General features: G+C 35.4%; 1 protein-coding gene across 5 annotated transcripts in view; it reads left to right on the top strand.

Annotated features, from left to right (window-relative positions):
- Positions 1 to 16,244, top strand: part of LOC150102711 (beta-1,3-galactosyltransferase 1-like) — a 34,393-nt gene extending 18,149 nt beyond the window's left edge. For 2 of the 5 annotated variants that reach the window (XM_090398839.1, XM_090398841.1), the window contains exons 2-3: positions 4,447 to 4,603; positions 14,872 to 16,244. In XM_090398839.1, coding sequence (XP_090254965.1) covers positions 14,909 to 16,087 — 1,179 coding nt within the window. In that variant the 5' untranslated portion in view covers positions 4,447 to 4,603; positions 14,872 to 14,908 and the 3' untranslated portion in view covers positions 16,088 to 16,244. Of the gene's footprint in view, positions 1 to 4,446; positions 4,604 to 5,015; positions 5,191 to 5,388; positions 5,786 to 14,871 lie in introns of those variants that run through there. The other 3 variants (XM_090398840.1, XM_090398843.1, XM_090398842.1) reach the window with 3 other exon arrangements.
- The last annotated feature ends 1,970 nt before the right edge of the window (positions 16,245 to 18,214 follow it).

Below are 18,214 nucleotides of genomic sequence, written 5' to 3'. Positions count from 1 at the left end.
TTAGATATTCCAATTATTTATTTTTATATAAACTTATAAGGCTTTAAAAATTGTGTGTGTGTGTGTATTTAGTGGCATTTAATGAGTGAGAAGAGCTTTTAATGTAAAGCTGTTTTGTGGTATTTAATATGAAGCTTTTATTTTATTTATTTATTTATATTTATTTATTTCTTATTATTTTCATTATTTATTTATTTTTATGATTTATTTTTTATTATTTTTATTTATTTATTTATTTATATTTTTATTATTTTTTTTGTGGAGCTTTTAATCTGTGGCTTTAAATGTGCTGCTTTTGTGATCTAATCTAAAGTTCTTTCATGCGAAAAGTTGAAAATGCAAGTGAATGAAGGAAGACAGAAAGTTTGACAAATCTAAGAAAACTGCACGGCTGTCAAACAAATTATCCACACTTCCTTCACACATTGATGAGAGATGGGGGTGTAGATAAGAGAGAGGAACGAGGGCAGGAAAATAAATCTCGTGTACTGTTTGCTGGATATGGCTCATTCGTCTGTATAATCGCGTTGAACTGACATCCTTAGAGAACCGGTTATTGCTGATCGTAGAAAATAGCCAACAATTCGTTGCTTAAAATAGAAACACCGTTATTTCTACCTAATTTCCTTACCATATAACTTTCCGTGCATGGATTTTTCTTCGCACATATTACAGGCACGTGAACCATCAGCTGCTGAGTAACTGCTGTAGAAAACTTTGCCCTGAAGAAAATTTACACGGTAGTCCTGTGCGGTCTTTTCATCTCCACAAAGTGGTGCACCGCACAAAATAGATAGCTCATCAAGGAATGCCGAAAGAAAAATTCCCACCTTTTGTGATCCCAAATTCATAAGTAGTATAGAAATAGAAGACACGGCATAACATAAATTAAAAAATAATATAATTTAAATTAGGAAAAGATTTTTGGAAAATTTTCTAGTATTTTTTCCTTTTTCTTTTTTTGGGGGCCCGGGAGTCCCAATGGTTGTACTCAACATATTGCTGTTAATATAGGATTAAGTTCCCCAGCATATACACCTATTTGTTTCGTAGAATTTTATTTGCATATTATGGATCTGCCCTTCGCCGAGTTATTTCGGAAACGATTACATTTCTGTAGATTTCTCTTATAGCAAGCTGAAGTTAATGGTTTACCCATGCTGTTCAATAAACCCATGCTGTTCATTGCAAAGTAGAGATTATCTGTTCAACCCATTTCTGAATGCAAGCCCTAAATCTTCACCACCACTCCTGAGATACTAATGGATCGATAGTTGGATATATCGATCTTTGCACCAACTTTGTGCAATGGAATTACATACATTCCTGCGAAATCATCCCTGTCCTGAGACTCATATTAAACAGTCTGGTCAGAGGAATAGCCAGTTCAGCTGAACACTCTTTAAGCACACGTGCTGATATCCCATCAGTCCCTGTTGGTGAATTCTTATTCAGTTTGTATAACTGCTCTAATACGTCGTCCTCATACACCTGAGTTTCTTCATCCAGTGACCTCAATATTGTGTACATAAGGTTGATAGCTTAAAAGCTAATGAGTGCCCATTTTGTTTTAACAAAATGGGCACCCATTAGCTGAACAACCTCTTTTGCACTTGTTACTCTCATGCCATTTGCATTTAGATTATTATTTCATATTTATTCTTCCTTTTACTTGAAGCATATCGATAGAATTCTTGAGGGGTGTCTTTAGTATGCAGAGACAGTTTCTTTTCATACTCAGTCTTTGCTTTCTGTGCAAATTTGTGACTCTGGCCTACTTCTTATAATTTTCATAACGGACATCATCTTTATGCACATGATATTCCTTCCACATCATCCTTTTCTTACGAATCTCTTGCTTAATAAGATTACACATCCATTTGACTCCTACCCTATTTATTCTTCGAACTCTCCGGACACATTCTCATATCGCATCATTTAAGTACATACTGCTTAAATGCTTCCCATGTGCTGTCGATATTCTTCCAATCCAGCAACCAATCCCATTCCACCGAACTCAGTATACTCTTCAGTTGGTCGTAATTTCCTGCTTGGTAGTTCAACATGTAACGTTTTCTGAATGGAACATTCATAAACCTAGTCACTTCCCAAGTGAGCACCGCATGACCACTATAACCAACCAGAGGCAGAAGAGTTACGTCTTTAAATGAAATGCCCTCTGACACTATAATCAAATCTAACACTCTTTGACCTCGAGTACCTTCTGTCACATGCTGCTTGAGGAAGTTGTCCTGCAACAGCTCAGTGAATTCATTTTCATTCTTCTCATGAGATTCTACTGTTACCCAATCAATATTTGGATAGTTAGTCTCCCATTATGATTACTCTTTTTGCGCTCATCTTTTCTATTTGGTGATGCATTTCTTCACGACTAGCAACCGATCCACCCTGTCTGTAACAACACCCCACTATGTAATTGATCTTGTAAGATTCCACCTCACACCAGATGGCTTCAAACTCACTGCCACATGAAATATTGTTAGTAGTAGCACCACAATCAAAGATCTCAACTGTAACTGGATTCAAGTCATCCAATATCATGAGCAGCAAGCCCCCTCCTCTCCTATCCTCTCTATCCTTCCTAAAAATACTGTACCCTTTACAATTGATACCTGTCAGTATGTCTGATTCTGATAGCTAGGCCTCACTAATGCCTGCAATCTGAGGTCCCAACATATTGACCAAGGCAAACAAACTGTACCGCTTTGTTTCTGATACTCCTAGCATTTGTGTACAGACATAATTATCTACCTGCATGTTCTTTTGTATACTCTTGTCTGCAGACTGCATGACACAGTTGAACAACTTGAAGATCTCTATTCTTTTCTAGTGCCTTATACATCTTTGCACACGTTTGATGGGTCCGAACCAGACGAACACAAAGTCGGAATCGTTCTCTCTTCATCAACATTTTCATGATAAAGTCCATTCCCATCATTAGCACAATTATATAACATTGCCGCTCCTACATTCGCATTCTCACCTTTCCTCCCTTTATATTTTAGTTTCCCTGACTCTCTGTGTTTGGTCTCATACTAGTTATAAGTTTTTTTCAAGACTCCTGATACCAAACGTATTCAGGTGTAGGCCGTCTCTCTCTTAGATAAATCCAATCTTCCCTCAAACTCCTTCCACACATCCAAAAACTCGCATCCATTCCTTTTACGCAGCCTATGCATCAAAATGTTTGTCCTCACAGTCATTCTTCATCGAGGTAAAATAAAGACCATTTTCACTTTCTCACTTTTCACTCTCATCTCTTCCAACAACCCTTTCAAGTCCTTTCTTTCTCATACTGAACTTATCGCTAGTTAAGTCGTTAGTACCTACTACAATTACGACCTTGTTTAATTTTCTTTTCTGTTTTTGAATTGCATCCTTTATGTTCCTAATTTTCGCTCCAGGAAAACTCGAAGTTATAATCGCTCATTAATAGCATGTTTTATTATAGAGTCACCGTACGAAATAACATCCTTCTTTTTACAAACCACGTCACTTACCTCATTTCCGTTACTTCTTGACTTACCTCATTTCCGTGCTTTGTTGTTTCTTATTTTGCTGCTTAATTTTCTCTATATTCATTTAAATGCCTCTCGACTTTTTTGTAATTTCTGCATCGCCTCTCTTATGATCTGCTTTAATTTTGTTTCATCAAAATTTAATTCAGTTTCATCAACCTCCTCCACATCTCCAATAACCTCGTTAGCGGTGCTTGCCTTCTTATTCTTGCCTGTGCTACTTTTCTTAGCATTAAATTTCTTGTGCGTTTTTGGCGCCATTTTAAACTTATACTTATTACTGAAATATCTTAATAAAAATATGTTATAAAACACTAAAATCTACACTAACATACTATAAAACATTCATTTTCTATGGGGAAAAGCACAATAAAACACACAAAACTCTCCAATCTTACACGAGCGCTAAATTCACCAAACCAACCACACTGTATCCCCGAACCAAAATCTAGAATATAGTAGAGAGAGTGCAAAGGAAAGTGTTAAAAATGATATCAGGCTTATGGAATACTGATTCTGAGACAGTTTATGAATTTGTAGATTGCAAACAGGAGAAAGAGGGATAATATGATTGAGCCTTACAAATAACATAATCCTATATGACCCTTCTGAAAGGGTCATATAGGATTTCAGTTGATGGAATTTTTCACTTCAATGAGGATCGGGAAAGCACAAGAGGACATTCTCAGCTTTCAAGGCATCCTTGGAAGCTGAGAATAAATGCTGCTAAGAAGTGGGTGAGGGCAAGATTTTTCTCTTATAGGGTGGTGAATGCATTGCCATTGGATGTTGTGGTGCAAGCAGTGTGAATGAATTCAAGAATAAGTATGATGTGTGTGTAGTATGTGGGCTCCCTCGATGAGTCTCTGGAGGTCTCTCTTAATAATAATAATAATTCTCTTGACAGGTTTACTACAGAGTTTTCCATTGGCCAAGGACAATAACATCGTCATTGGTACTATCCGAATGCTGATGGTTGAATTATGTGTTTTAAATATAGGACTTCTAAGAACAGCTACCAGAAATTTGATGCATTCATATTGCAAGACCAAGGCAAGTGAACGGTAAGTAATAATAAAGGGAACTAGTCGTGTTTGTGATTTGACTTAACAAACTGTATTCAATGTTTCCTTACTAAGTAGTTACATAGCCTGAAAACCTCGTTCGTTAAATCAAAAAGGGAACTACTTCCTGTAGCTTTTTTTATTAGGGGGGGTTGCATAAATTAAATATTAAATAAACTTTCAAGGGCATTACAGACATCTAAAAAAAACAATAACAAAATTTAATACATAGAGCAACAAAAATCTTCAAGCCACCTATGTTTTAACAATGCACTCCTGCGAATAGTATTTATTTTCAGTTACCTGCTTATACCAATTCATCTTTATATATTTGATACTATTAATATAATTAATGGCTTACTTAATACTTGATACGGCAACTTAATATTTGATACTTATTTTTTCTGTTTAGATTGCAGATTATATTTAGCTACCAGACAAAAGCATCACAACAATACAAGAGAACCTTATCTTCAGACTGAAAAGATCTGGGTTCAGACATGCTTTACAATCATGGCTCACATCACTTCATACTCTAGGACCAGGAGTTACAGATGTTTATAATTTCCAAATGTCATTGAGAAAATGTAATATGAAATAAAATGCGATGCGTTTCATTATTTATAAATATTATTGGGTAAATGTGATATGAAAAATATACAGAAACATTTATAATTTGCAAATGTTATAGGGGGAAATATACTTTTGTTATGTTTCCAGAGGGGGGGGGATATATTGGCCTTGGTGATTTTAAAAGGTCACGTTAGCTTTCCTGGGCCACAGACCAGAGGTGTTTATTTCATTGCAAAAGCTAAATGCTAGCAATGTTCCCTCTAATTTTTTGCTGTGAGTGTGTGCAGAAATTTGCGTGTGTGCAAAATTTGCCTTCTTTTGAAAAGTATGTACGCACCCATACGAGTCACCATACTGATAATTTAAGCAAAAAAGTTAAAAGATTTTAGTTCACTCTTTACCTTCTGGTGTCAATGGGACGTCAGCCAGGTCACCCCAACTCCCCACCGTGTTCCCACACACAGCAGTAGCCTCCCCAGTAAACAGTCGGAAATTACGATTCATAAGCCTTGGGCAGTACTCAATCCAGGGACTTCGTGCATGCGAGGCCAATGTGATACTGACTGTACTAGATAGGATTCTAAGTGTGTGTATCATTACCATCACCAAGTAAGTTGTGTCACATCAATCACAGAGCTAACATAAATATTTTATATGTATTTAACATTGATCTGATTAGAAGTAAGAAATAAAGTAAAAAAAAGAAAGATAACACTAGTGACTGATTGCCTTTAATTAAATTTTCTAACTTTGCAAATAACTCTAAACATACATAATAAAATATTCCCATTACTAATTCTCACCTTGTTAAACATTCATAATAAGTCCATTACTAATTATCATCTTGTTTAGTTCTAGCTTCTATCTCTTTATTTTTTCTCTCTTCTGTCTTTGGCATTCACCCACTCTTTATACTCACTATCTAAATTAATTGAATTTCCATATAATTGGTAACTTCCCACTCTCATTAGCATATCCAAATAACATTCTCCTAAATGGTTTCTAAGTGGTTTTTTATTTGATTCATTAGACTAAAGCCTTGCTCACAGTCTGCACTAGATGCAAGGAAAGTTCCTCCAATATCCATCGACTTTGCCAAATCACAAAACTGCTCATTTTGAAGAGCAAATACAACCATTTGTGTAAAATTTGATATCATTTTGCACTTAGTTTTTTCTTGTACAGAAAATTTGAAATCATTAAACTGACTAATTATTTCTGTAGTATCATCCAGAAAATCATGATAGTTAAGACAAAGGGCATTAACATGTTCACTACCAAATAAGAAATCACAATGTGAAATAGAGGAGATATCAAACAACACTGACCATTCTTGTATCTCATTCTTATGGAATCTGTCCTCTAAATGTGCACACATAAACAATTTATAAAATTTAACAGGGGCCTAGTATCTACTGGTTCAGTCTCTTCTTGTTTAAGTAAATCATTTACTCCATCACTCCAGCAAGCGTCATCTTCTAAATACAGATTCCTGATTTTGTTCATCTTCCCTCTGGCAAAATGATGACTGTCTAGTGGTGTAAGGTTACTCCTTTGTAAGATTTTGCACAGGGAAGCCATTTCTTCAAAGACATCACTTAAAACATTAACAGCTACTTTGAATGTCATGTTAGTTAATTTATTGTGACAATAATTAACCACAGGATCATTTGATTTGTCTTTTTCAAAATATGTGATCAGTCCCTCATAGTTTCTTATTATTGCCTGTAATGCAAAATGTTTGGATAGCCACCGCACTTCATTGAGTGGTCTGAAGGCAATAGCTTCATTTTCAGACGCCTTGACAATTTCTTTAAATTCATGTCTTTTCACTGTGGAACAAGAAAAAGAGTGTGTACACTGTTCTCATTAATGTATCAATATCTCTGATTAGTTTAATTTCCTTCCACATATCACAGATCCCCAGATCCTCACAGCGAGCTACACAGTGTTGCTGGACAAGATGTGGAACTTCTAATTTAAGTTTTGCAGTGCCACCATTAACTTTGCCCAGCATCACTGCAGCTCCATCAGAGGTAAACATCACCATTTTTTGGAGATCAAGTTTCTTTTCTTGATAAAACTGTTTAATAGCTAAACACAATGGAGGAGGCATCACATGCCTGCAACTGAATTATTCTGCCAAAATACGTTTTATATTCATTACTATCTTTAGGTCTAAACTTAAAATAGAGAATGAGACATTTGTTAACAGTTATATCAGTGCTTTCATCAATGGTTAAGGTGTGGAAATTTGCAGATGCAATTTGCTCAAACATGTCATTTTCAACAATTAAATTGATTGTTTCCAGAAATTTTCGCCAGCTGTCTGGGAGTTGAACATACTTTTCCATATGTTCATTAATATGTTGACCTGAAAGTAAAGAGTTATTCATCTTAACAACTAATAAGACACTGTCAATAAAAACTTTAATCTGCTCTGGGTTTGATCGTTTTCTCTCTCGGTCATCTGAACTTTCACGTAGCATACGCAGTGCTCCTGTAGCTGGCAATGAACAATTTTGTTGCCTAAGTTTGTGTACACCATCCAGATGTATTTTACTTGTTAAATGGCATTTCAAAAAGTCCATCTTCCAAGTGACATCAAACTTCTTCCCATTAGCAAAATCCCCAGCAACCTTTGCATCACGACAATAAATACAAACAACACCAATTGTAGCGTCATACATAAATATTTTACACAGCTGAATGTTTATCAACTCATGAGCTTTTGGTGTAGCAGTTTTCACTATTTCATCCAGCCATTCACTTTTAAAGCAGCTAGCAGTTCGTTTTCGCTTCACACCTTTTGCTTCCTTTGAATTTGACATGGTGCATCAGTTTTTTGCAATTTTGTTATTTGAAGAATATTTTTTATTGTTTTTATAAATTTACAAATGTACACTATTCACTGAATAACTTGGCAAGGCAAAAGCTGAACCAACACTAAACATTGCCAAGGGCAACACAAGAGTTAAAAGATATACCTAGAGGCTAGATTTAATTAACTTGGTTGTATCTCAATGCGTGTACACGAATGTTATTATTTAGTCTACTATTTTAAAAATTCCTTTTAAAAATTAGAGAATTTTGAAACGCTACAGTATTTTTAATTCTACTCTAATTTAAGTTTTTAAAAGTATTTAATTATTTTTATTAAAATTATGAAACCATTGTTTTAATTTGTCATGATCTTGAACTAATTTGATCAGCCAATCATGTTTGGAAATTTTCCATGAGTTAGGCCTGAGATGTAAACAAACCATGCACCATTCTATATGCTCTTAAAAATTACACATTTAAGCCACACTCCTTTCACTTTGGCATCAAATCGCTAGCCTCAAATAGGGTTACTGTTAATAATTTATAAGTTTTGTGCAACTTCAAGAATGTAATAAAAAATGCGAGGTTATAGGTTTGAGCGTTGCCGAAGTATCGTATTTTTTAAAGAATTTATAGGTTAATGTTTAGGTGAAACTTCTTTAATTATTAAATTTTAATTTCATCTTGAAAATCTAGTGTGCACGTATTTTTTGCTTTGTGCGCTAGTTGTAAAACGTGTGCCCGTGCACATGCGCACAGCTTATAGAGGGAACTCTGAATGCTAGTATTAGCTTTTGCGATGTTTCCAGAGGGGGTGATACATTAACTTTTGTCAAGTTACCTTTTGGGTGCTGCTAGCCAAAGGTATTGTTTCTAGGGGCATGCATTACTGATATAGGCTTCAAGGTGTGTTTCTTTGCTTTTCTGTATGCATTCACTGAATTTAAATGGTCAGATAAGTTTTCATGAGTTGCAGGCTCAAGGTGTTTGCTTCTTGGTGGGCATGTAACTGGTGTTGGCTTTTCTATGGTGAACGATTTGGTACATCTTCATCTAGGTTTATTGGACTTCAAAAAAAAAATTTGCATGGTTTTCAGAAATACTTTTTTTTTTGCTCTTTAAAAAAGACATTTTGTAGTCTTCAGAAAGACTTTTTCTAGCCTTAAAAAAAAAAACCTATGTATCGGGATATATTTTGCCTCAGTGGATGAAAAACTCGTGACTCATACCCACGATGACCTTGTTATGCTTTTTTTAAAAGTGATATTCTGCTAGATATCCCCACTAAATGTTATTTTTATGACCTTTTTTAGGAATTTGTCTTTATAGAGTTGCATGAACCCATGAAATCTCAATTAATTATACTCAGAAGAGTTTCTTTATTTCATTTTTTTGACCAGCATTATTATTATTATTATTATTATTATTATTATTAAGCGAGACCTACAGGGAGTCAGGGACTCATCCGGGAAGGCCAGATACAACACACACCAACTATCATACTTTTTCTTGAATTCATTCCTTCACACTACCCGCACACACACAATATCCGATGGCAATCCATTCCAGTCATGCACCACTCTATGAGAGAAAAATCCAGATCTCACTCCCTTCTTAGCAGCATTCATTCTCAGCTTCCAAGGATGCCCAATTCTAGCCTTAGCAAAAATCCAAAAGTATCATGTTGTATCCATTCCCCTTTTCTAGTTCAATGGGAGCATTATTATAAAATGAGAGCAAGTTGTTAAAACATGACCCATAGTTAAACTCATGCTGTTCATTGTAAAGTAGAGATTATCTGTCAATCAATTTCTAAATGCCAGCCGTAGTCAACTTTTCTGAAATTTTCACCACCACTTCTGAGATACTGATTTGTCGATAGTTGGATATGTCAGTCTTTGCACCACCCTCGTGCAATAGGATTACTATGCATTCTTCCTGAGGAACCTTCCCTGTTTTGAGACTCAAATTATATAGCCTGGTTAAATGAATAGCTAGTTCAGCTGGACACTTGTATAGCACTGATATCCCATCAGTCCCTATTGCTGAATTCTTATTCAGTTTATGCAAGAGCTCTAACAACTCCTCCTCATACACCTGAATTTCTTCACCCAGTAAAGAGGTAGCAGCAAGCTCAATGTTGCATACACCAGGTTGATGGCTTTTAGCAAAACAAGCACCTCATTTAGTTGAACAACCTCTTTAGTTGAAGTCACCCACACACCGTCTGCTTTCAGTAGAATTCTTTCATATTAATCTTTTTTTTTTTATTATTTGCAGCATACTGACAGAATTCGTGTGGGCTGTTTTTAGCTTGCAGAGCCAGTTTCTTTTCATACTCAGACTTAGCTTTCCATACAACAATTTTGACTCTTCTGGCTTGCTGTTTATAATTTTCATAATGGACATCATCCTTATGCACACGATATTTCTCCCACATCGTCCTTTTCTTAGGAATCTCTTGCTTGATACAATTATGCATGCATTTGACTCATACCCTATTTATTCTTCGAACTCTCAGGACACATTCTAATATTGCACTATTTAAGTATTTTTAAATACTTCCCATGTACTGTGGATATTTTCCCTACTCGACAACTGATACCATTTCGCTGAACTCAGTTGTTCATAATTTCTTGCTTTGTAGTTCAGCATATAACCTTTTCTGAATGGAACAATCATAAACTTCGCCATTTCCCAAGTGAGTACCACATGATCACTGTCACGACTTGGAGGAAGAATAGTTACCTTTCTTTAACTGAAACACCCTCTGACATTATAATCAAATCATCTAACACTCTTTGACCTCAATTCCTTCTGTCACATGCTGCTTGAGAAAGTTGTCCCACAACAGCTCAATAAATTCAGTTTCATTCTTCTCATGAGATTCTACTGCTACCCAATCAATATTTGGATAATTAAGTCTCCCATTAGGATTGCTCTTTTTGCACCCCTCGTCTCCATTTGGGGATGCATCTTTCCTCATTAAGAATCGATCCACCAGGTCTGTAACAACACCACACTATGTAATTGATCTCGTATGATTCCATATTGCACCAAATGGCTTCAAACTCACTGCCACATGAAATACTGTTAGTAGTACTACAATCATAGATCTCAACTGTAACTGGATTCAAGTCATCTGATATCATGAGCAGCATGCCACCTCCTCTCTTATCCTCTCTATCCTTCCTAAAAATACTGTACCCTTTACACTTGATACCAGTTAGTATGTCTGATTCTGATAGCCAGGTCTCACTAATGCCTACAATCTGAGATCCGAACATATTTACTAAGGCAACAAACTCTATCCCTTTGTTTCTGATACGCCTAGCATTCGTATACAGACACAATAAGCTACCTGCATGTTCACAGCCATCGCCATATTAGGTCAAGCCCTGAGGCAAACAATTAACCCCTTAACATACAAAGACTTCTGTGACACGTCTTTTGTTTATTGCACCAAAATTGATTTTGAATTTTGGTTTCACATATAAATACAACCGAATATAGATGCTAGACAATCTTGTGCCTATTTCCTTTCAGCCAAGAAAAGTTGCCAACGGCGTGTATCGGCTATTTCGTTTGCATTTGCAAATTCATCATTATTTTACAAATAACGATGAATTTGATCCAGCAAATCACCCTCGCCCAAAACTCGCTCAAAAAATTTGTAGAAAAACGACCGCTTTTTGATTTTTAATTGGTACGTTAAGGGATTAAATATCATCCCTGATGGATTCTAAGACAAAAATATAAGATTATCTCCAATTGCTATTTTGTTTTTATTACAAGAGAAACATCAATGCAAAATGATTGCATAATAATATTAATTAAATGTTTGTTCTACAGGGACTTCTCTATTTTGGAGGTTAATTCATTTATTATTCATTCAGTATCTTCAATATCCTCCTTTGCAGGGAAAGCTTCTTATTCTCGGCTTTGCTGCTCTTGTTAGCATTACGTTTCTTGTGCATTTTTGGCACCATTTAAAACTATTTAATATTGCAATATCTTAACAAAAATATGTTATGAAGCACAAAATACACTAAAATGTACACTAATATACTATAAAACACTAATTTTCTAATGGAAAAATACAATAAAACAGATAAAAATTATCCCTTTTACAAGAGCATTAAATTCACCGACCAATCACAATGTAGCCTCAAACTCAGCTTGTATGAAAAAACTTTTCCCTGATTTTTTTCTATTCCACATACCTGAAATTCGATGACCTCGTCACTATTTCTTCTTACGGAATTTGGATTCGCCGATTTCTACTGCTTTTCCAGATTCTCCAATTTGTCCTGACCTGTTTAAGTGCCCATTCCATACAAAATAAGCTCCAGTCAACTATGGTCCTTACACTCCAATTTACTGGTAACTGAAATTTTAGACTTGCTGATTTTGGATAATGGAGCAGAAGTCATAATACGATAAAGTACCAAATGGAAGCAATAGATAAATTACTTTTCCCAAACAATATTCCTGAAAACATACTTCTCTTATAGTTACAGCACTTTTTTTGTATCTTTAATTTTTTCACAGCTGAATTGAAGACTCTTTTTATTCAATTCCAAGTACTTTTCTTAATTCATGCTGGTTTTTAATACATTACAATTGCTGAGAAATCGAAAACATTCTGCCTCATTAGTCATAATTTGATAAAAATTTAAACGTTGTTACCTGACATAGACTATGCAAATCATTAGATATACTTGTTCCAATTCCTGATGTTGATGTCATTAATGATATCACATGACTTTCATTACATGATGAAAGTAATGTGATACTTAGTTTAGGTAATCCTGCTTTGAAAAAAACTATCAAGTTTTTTTTTTTTGAAACTTTTGAATTCTGCTGTTTTTTTTTTAATTTTTTATTTTTTATGAGCTAACTCCCTAAAATTACGAAAATGTGTGTGTAATAAAACTTCCACAGAAAGTCACGCCACCCGACAAAAGAAGTAATTACAGTGGGATTGCTGTGATCACGCCCTAATCATTCGCCGAACATGTTTTATGAGCGGTGACTTATTTATGTCAGCTAAATTACTACAGTGTTTTACCAACATATGATGGCCTATTCGCCAACATTTGTTAAAAATAACAGGAAATTAATAACAAAAAATAACCTGTTAAATTTAATTATAAGCAAATCTTGGTTAAAAGCATTTTAAAATCAACAGGGTGTTAATTTTCACATGTGACATACGGACCGGAAATTTGTCCGTTAAATCCGAAGTCTGTTAAATCGAGGGTTTACTGTACTGGTATCTCCATGGAGTCAGAAGACTCACCGCGGTAGACCCAAACTATTCGCACACTCTACCGACGGTGCAAGATGTGATTTTGCAGAAGGCGACAAGTTTTTTTTGGGCGGCAAAGTTGGCATAAACTATACGAAAAATAAGGGAGAAGGGGCGGCAAAATATGCTACATGGCGACTATACGAAAAATAAAGGAGAAGGGGCGGCAAAATTCCTAGGGACGGCCCTGTTCACACACTATCTATCATACCTCTTCTTGAACTCATTTACAGCCAAGCATTCAAAAATGAGGCAGGTAATGCATTCCATTCATTCACCACTCTACAAGCGAAAAATCAAGTCCTCACACCCTTGTTAACCTCACTCTTACTAAATTTCCAGCGATGACCTATTGTTCTTTCACCACTATCCCACTGCCAGAATATTTTCCCTTTCAATCTTATAAAAAATTTTTATAGTATAAACAATAAAAATTGAGACTCGATTTTAGAAATTGCAAACATTAACATTTTTCTTCTCACTTTGATGTCGAATTTTTTTCTGAATTAACACGAACTAGGCAATTATAACAAAAAACATATATCTCATTGAACCGAGAAAATATCTGTTTACTGACCAATTAAATATTGCCAGTATTTATATGAATTAATAAAACAGTAATAGTTTACTTGAGCTATTATAACTTAAAAATTATTCCTCTTACCTACCATTTAAATGATATCAGGAACGCTTCGATTATTTAGCGCACATTACCATATAAAACACTATGTTTGCAAAAGGCGTTTGCTAAATAAATATTGGTATTAAGGAGTGTATTTGTGCTGTAGTAATTTTGCATAATGCGTGATGCATTCTCTTTCTGAAGGGTGCACTTAGAATAATATAACGTCTGCTAATTAGTGTTTTTGATATTAATATAAAAATTGTTTGGATGTTTTATATGCAAATATTATTATTAGTGCCGCATTTGTGCATAGGCAATTGATTTCGTCGTTTATTTATGAAAGGCGGAAATATATTTCTTTTTCTGTTTTAAAAGCTAGTCCCTATATTTTTAAAGTAATATGATAATTTTAATTGAACGTCATGATTTTGAATAATTATAAATATAAAATAAATGCTGAAATAATATATTTTAATGAATATAATGTCTAATAACGTATAAATAGCTTAAATTAAAAAAAAAAAAAAGCGCATGAAAAAATAGCTTATTGACGCCGTTAACTTGGTACAAGTTGCTTCCATGTTGTCTCGATGAAACCAAACACTTAATAACATAAATAGACAGGCACCGCTAAACTAGTCAGATTCAGGAAAAAAAAAAAAAAAGGGCTATATTTAGATCTATATTAGTAACTAAAAATTAAGAAATGTAATTAGTTGCGTTTTTTCATTTTTCGCATGGTAGTGTCACCGAAGTTGCTAATTTCTTTAAGAATTTTAGATTCTGCATAAAGAGGAGGGGATTTACGAGGGTACGTTGGGATAATTTCTTCTGTTAAACAGCAAATATTTCATATAAGTATATTTATATTTTCATATTTTATAAGCATATGAAGTATATTTTATATCTCCATGAAACTTTATTTACATGTTTCAGGTTTAGTTCTTCATGAAGAGCAGCTTTTCTTCTAACCATGAGGCGATGGCTATTGGGCTGGAGGCGGTACATCAAGTTCATCATCTCTCTGCTAATGGGTGGCATCCTCACTCTCTTTTACTGTCTTCAAGCGTGGACAGCTTCTCCAGTCCTTGTAGAAAGGGTTTTGACATCCGACTTGAGACAAGGCGTTTTTCGAGAGCTTCTGAGCGATAGTAACAGAGATGTACTAACAATTTTAAATGGAACGGGTGTCTTAAGGTTTTCGCATCAACTAAAATCTGATGAGAGAGGCGGTTGGATGCTGCTTCCTGGAAATGTGACAGTGCACATAGGGAAGGAATATAATCCTCACAATTATTCGTATATCATCAATCCAGAACATGTGTGCCATAGCAGTGAACACATCGAAGTGCTCATATTTGTCGAGTCGGATATCAAGAATAGTGACCGACGACAAGCAATCAGGGACACTTGGGGTATGTTGTCTTTACAACGTGCCCTGAATTTTCGATTAGTTTTCCTTCTAGGAGCTGCAGAGACTACACAGTTGCAGGAACGCATTTTACAAGAAAGTTTTCGTTATGGCGATTTAGTGCAGGAAGATTTTAAAGAGTCATTCAAACACTTGACCCTGAAGTCAGTAATGGGGTTAAAGTGGGTGACTTCGTTCTGCAAGAATGCAAATTTCGTGATGAAGACCGACGATGATCTTTTCATCCAAGTGCCAAACCTATTGAGTATGTTGAAAGATGCCACAGACAAACAGAAAGCAGGTCTTATCTGCCACGAAAATCGTGTCCGTCGGATTTTGCGGAAGGATCTACTGAAAAACGTACCCGAAACGTACGTGAAATATGCTGTTCAAGAGCACGACCTGCCGGGTCTTTATTTCCCCCAATACTGTGCAGGCTTGGGTTACGTGTTTTCATGGCAGGTAGCCCAGTTATTATATGAAGCGGCGCTGGTTACGCCATATTTTTTTATTGAAGATGTATATATTACTGGTTTTTGCCGGCAGAAGGCAGGTCTGTCGCTTACAAATCATCCAGCCATTACTCTCAGACCTCCTATTCTACCACATCAAGCAAGTTGTGCATTTCGGGATGGTCGCATTACTTCTCAAGAGATTACTGCGTTTGAGATGCGTGCTATGTGGGCAGAAGTAAACACACAAGGATTCTTTTGTCCTCAAATCGTTGGATATATAACGTGACATTTACAGAATTTTAATTTAAAATAAACATATTTTGCCAGAATATCTGGGACTGGGTGCACTTTCGACTCGAGGAAAAGCAGCATATATACACAAGTTTAGGAACGTGCAAAAATTTTGTAAGATGCTATCTAATAAATGTCATATCCACGTTGAACCACCATACGCTTTTAAACGTTTATAAGCTTTTATACACTTCGATAAAGGATTAAACCAAGAATATAATTTCTTGGCATCTTTAATTTATATCTTTATATAACACCTTTGACACTCTGCGATATCGATTCCATGAAGTTCGGAAACGCCTCATATGTATCCTCTCCAGGCAGATATATACATTTCTGCATTTTTTTCAAATCTGCTTTGGATGGAGGGATGTACTTGTCACATATATCTCATTTCACTGTCCCGATATTCTCCCTTCTTAAAGTAAAGTCACTATAACCATTCTTGAGTACAACAGAGTCTGTGACTATTCATTAGCCATAATACGAGCCATATATTTCTACAATGTTCGGCACGACTGAATGTGCTTCGTTCGGCAATAATGTTAAATCAAACCATATACCATTTAACTCTTACTGTGTGACCTAAGCAGTGCAAGGAAACATTTTCAGACGATCACTCCCCTGTTCTGTAATTATGTGGCTTCGTGTGGTCGTTGGACTTATGTCCTTCAGCTTATAAGAACATAATAGGAACAGGAATATCATTCCATGCAATTTTTTTCATCAGCATTGGATCCTCTGGTACCCAATGTTTATTGTCTTTCGCCTGCTTTTACTATAACTGCTCGATTTTGTTGTATAGGTCCGATAATCTAAGTGATTATCTGCTGTTATACTTCCGGATAGTGTTAGTCACACACACAATCTTTTCAGATACACTCGTTTATAACTCCCCTGTTGGCGAAATGTAGCAAGTATCCTATCAATTCTTTGTTTCTTGCTTGTTTTTGAATCAGTTGTTTCCTGCCAAATGTATGACGGTTATTAGTTTAGTGTTTTTAATCATACTATTCTCATTCACAGTATGCTTCTAGAGCTGTTGCATGTGACCATCCTGGTAGGTTAAGAGTTTCTATGGTTCTCCCTTCTGTTTATTATCATCATACACTTGAATGCAAATACTATCTCCCGAAGTTAAGCTACTGGGTACTTATAACAGGAGCTGAATAGTTGTACTAATGGATTCCATTCAGCATGAGAAAGCCTCTGATGATTTTGGCCACTGAGTGGGAACCGGTTTAATAATATAATTTCGGAGAATTCACATCTTTGGAGGACTGGTTAAAGTTTGACCCGCCAAACTCAAACCTGGAGGGACCAGCCATTCTTGCTCATGGCTCTTTTCATCTCACTTGACTGATTTACAAATCGTTAGGATCGAAAGGTGTCTTTTCAACCTAAAAAGGATGTTTTGCTTAAGTATACTGAGTGCTTATTTGCATTTATAATCTACCATATATTATTAGTAAAATGGGTGCTAGCATAGCAACGTCCTTTTCATTAGCCATTTCGTAGTATATGTCTTAGTATTAACTCCTCCCTCTCTTTCTCACACACACACACGCTAGTGAGTTTATCTCTCAGGATATAAACTGATTATACTGTTACTACTAGTCGCCCGAGTTTATTTGATTCAAAATTATATTATATTATATTATGTTATGTTGAAAAGTAGGCAACTTAATTCTGATAAATGGCAGATGTTCGTAAGATTCCAAAGTAGCAGAATGTTTTGTTTTTAAACCAAGCTGCTTTATCTCAAAATTATGAAATATATTTAACTCGTCTCTATAAGTTGCAGCATTTATGGTTCCGCTAGCAAGCACATTCAGGTCGTTACGTTCACCCAACGAGATGGCTTCCCAAAAGATCACACCACCTTCACCATAAGTGTCCTTTTTCACGGATATCTGAAATCATGAAATATATTTAAAAAAATGAATGAATTTGCAGGGTAAGGTGGTTGTTCATTTTATCAACTTCTAGTATATTATGCCTATAGCTCATCGCCCTTTGTTTGTTTCATTAAAATGCAATAGATATACAAAATGCCTTTAGTGGCCAGTCATATCGGTTTATAAAAACACAGAGGACGAATTGTTTTAAGAATTAGAGTGTT

Source organism: Typopeltis vanoorti, chromosome 10, assembly GCF_054136105.1.
Source record: "Typopeltis vanoorti isolate ZY-2024b chromosome 10, IOZ_Tvanoo_1.0, whole genome shotgun sequence".
Taxonomy (NCBI): domain Eukaryota; kingdom Metazoa; phylum Arthropoda; class Arachnida; order Uropygi; family Thelyphonidae; genus Typopeltis; species Typopeltis vanoorti.
The sequence above is the reverse complement of the archived record's forward strand: the minus strand, read 5'-3'. Positions and strand labels throughout refer to the sequence as shown.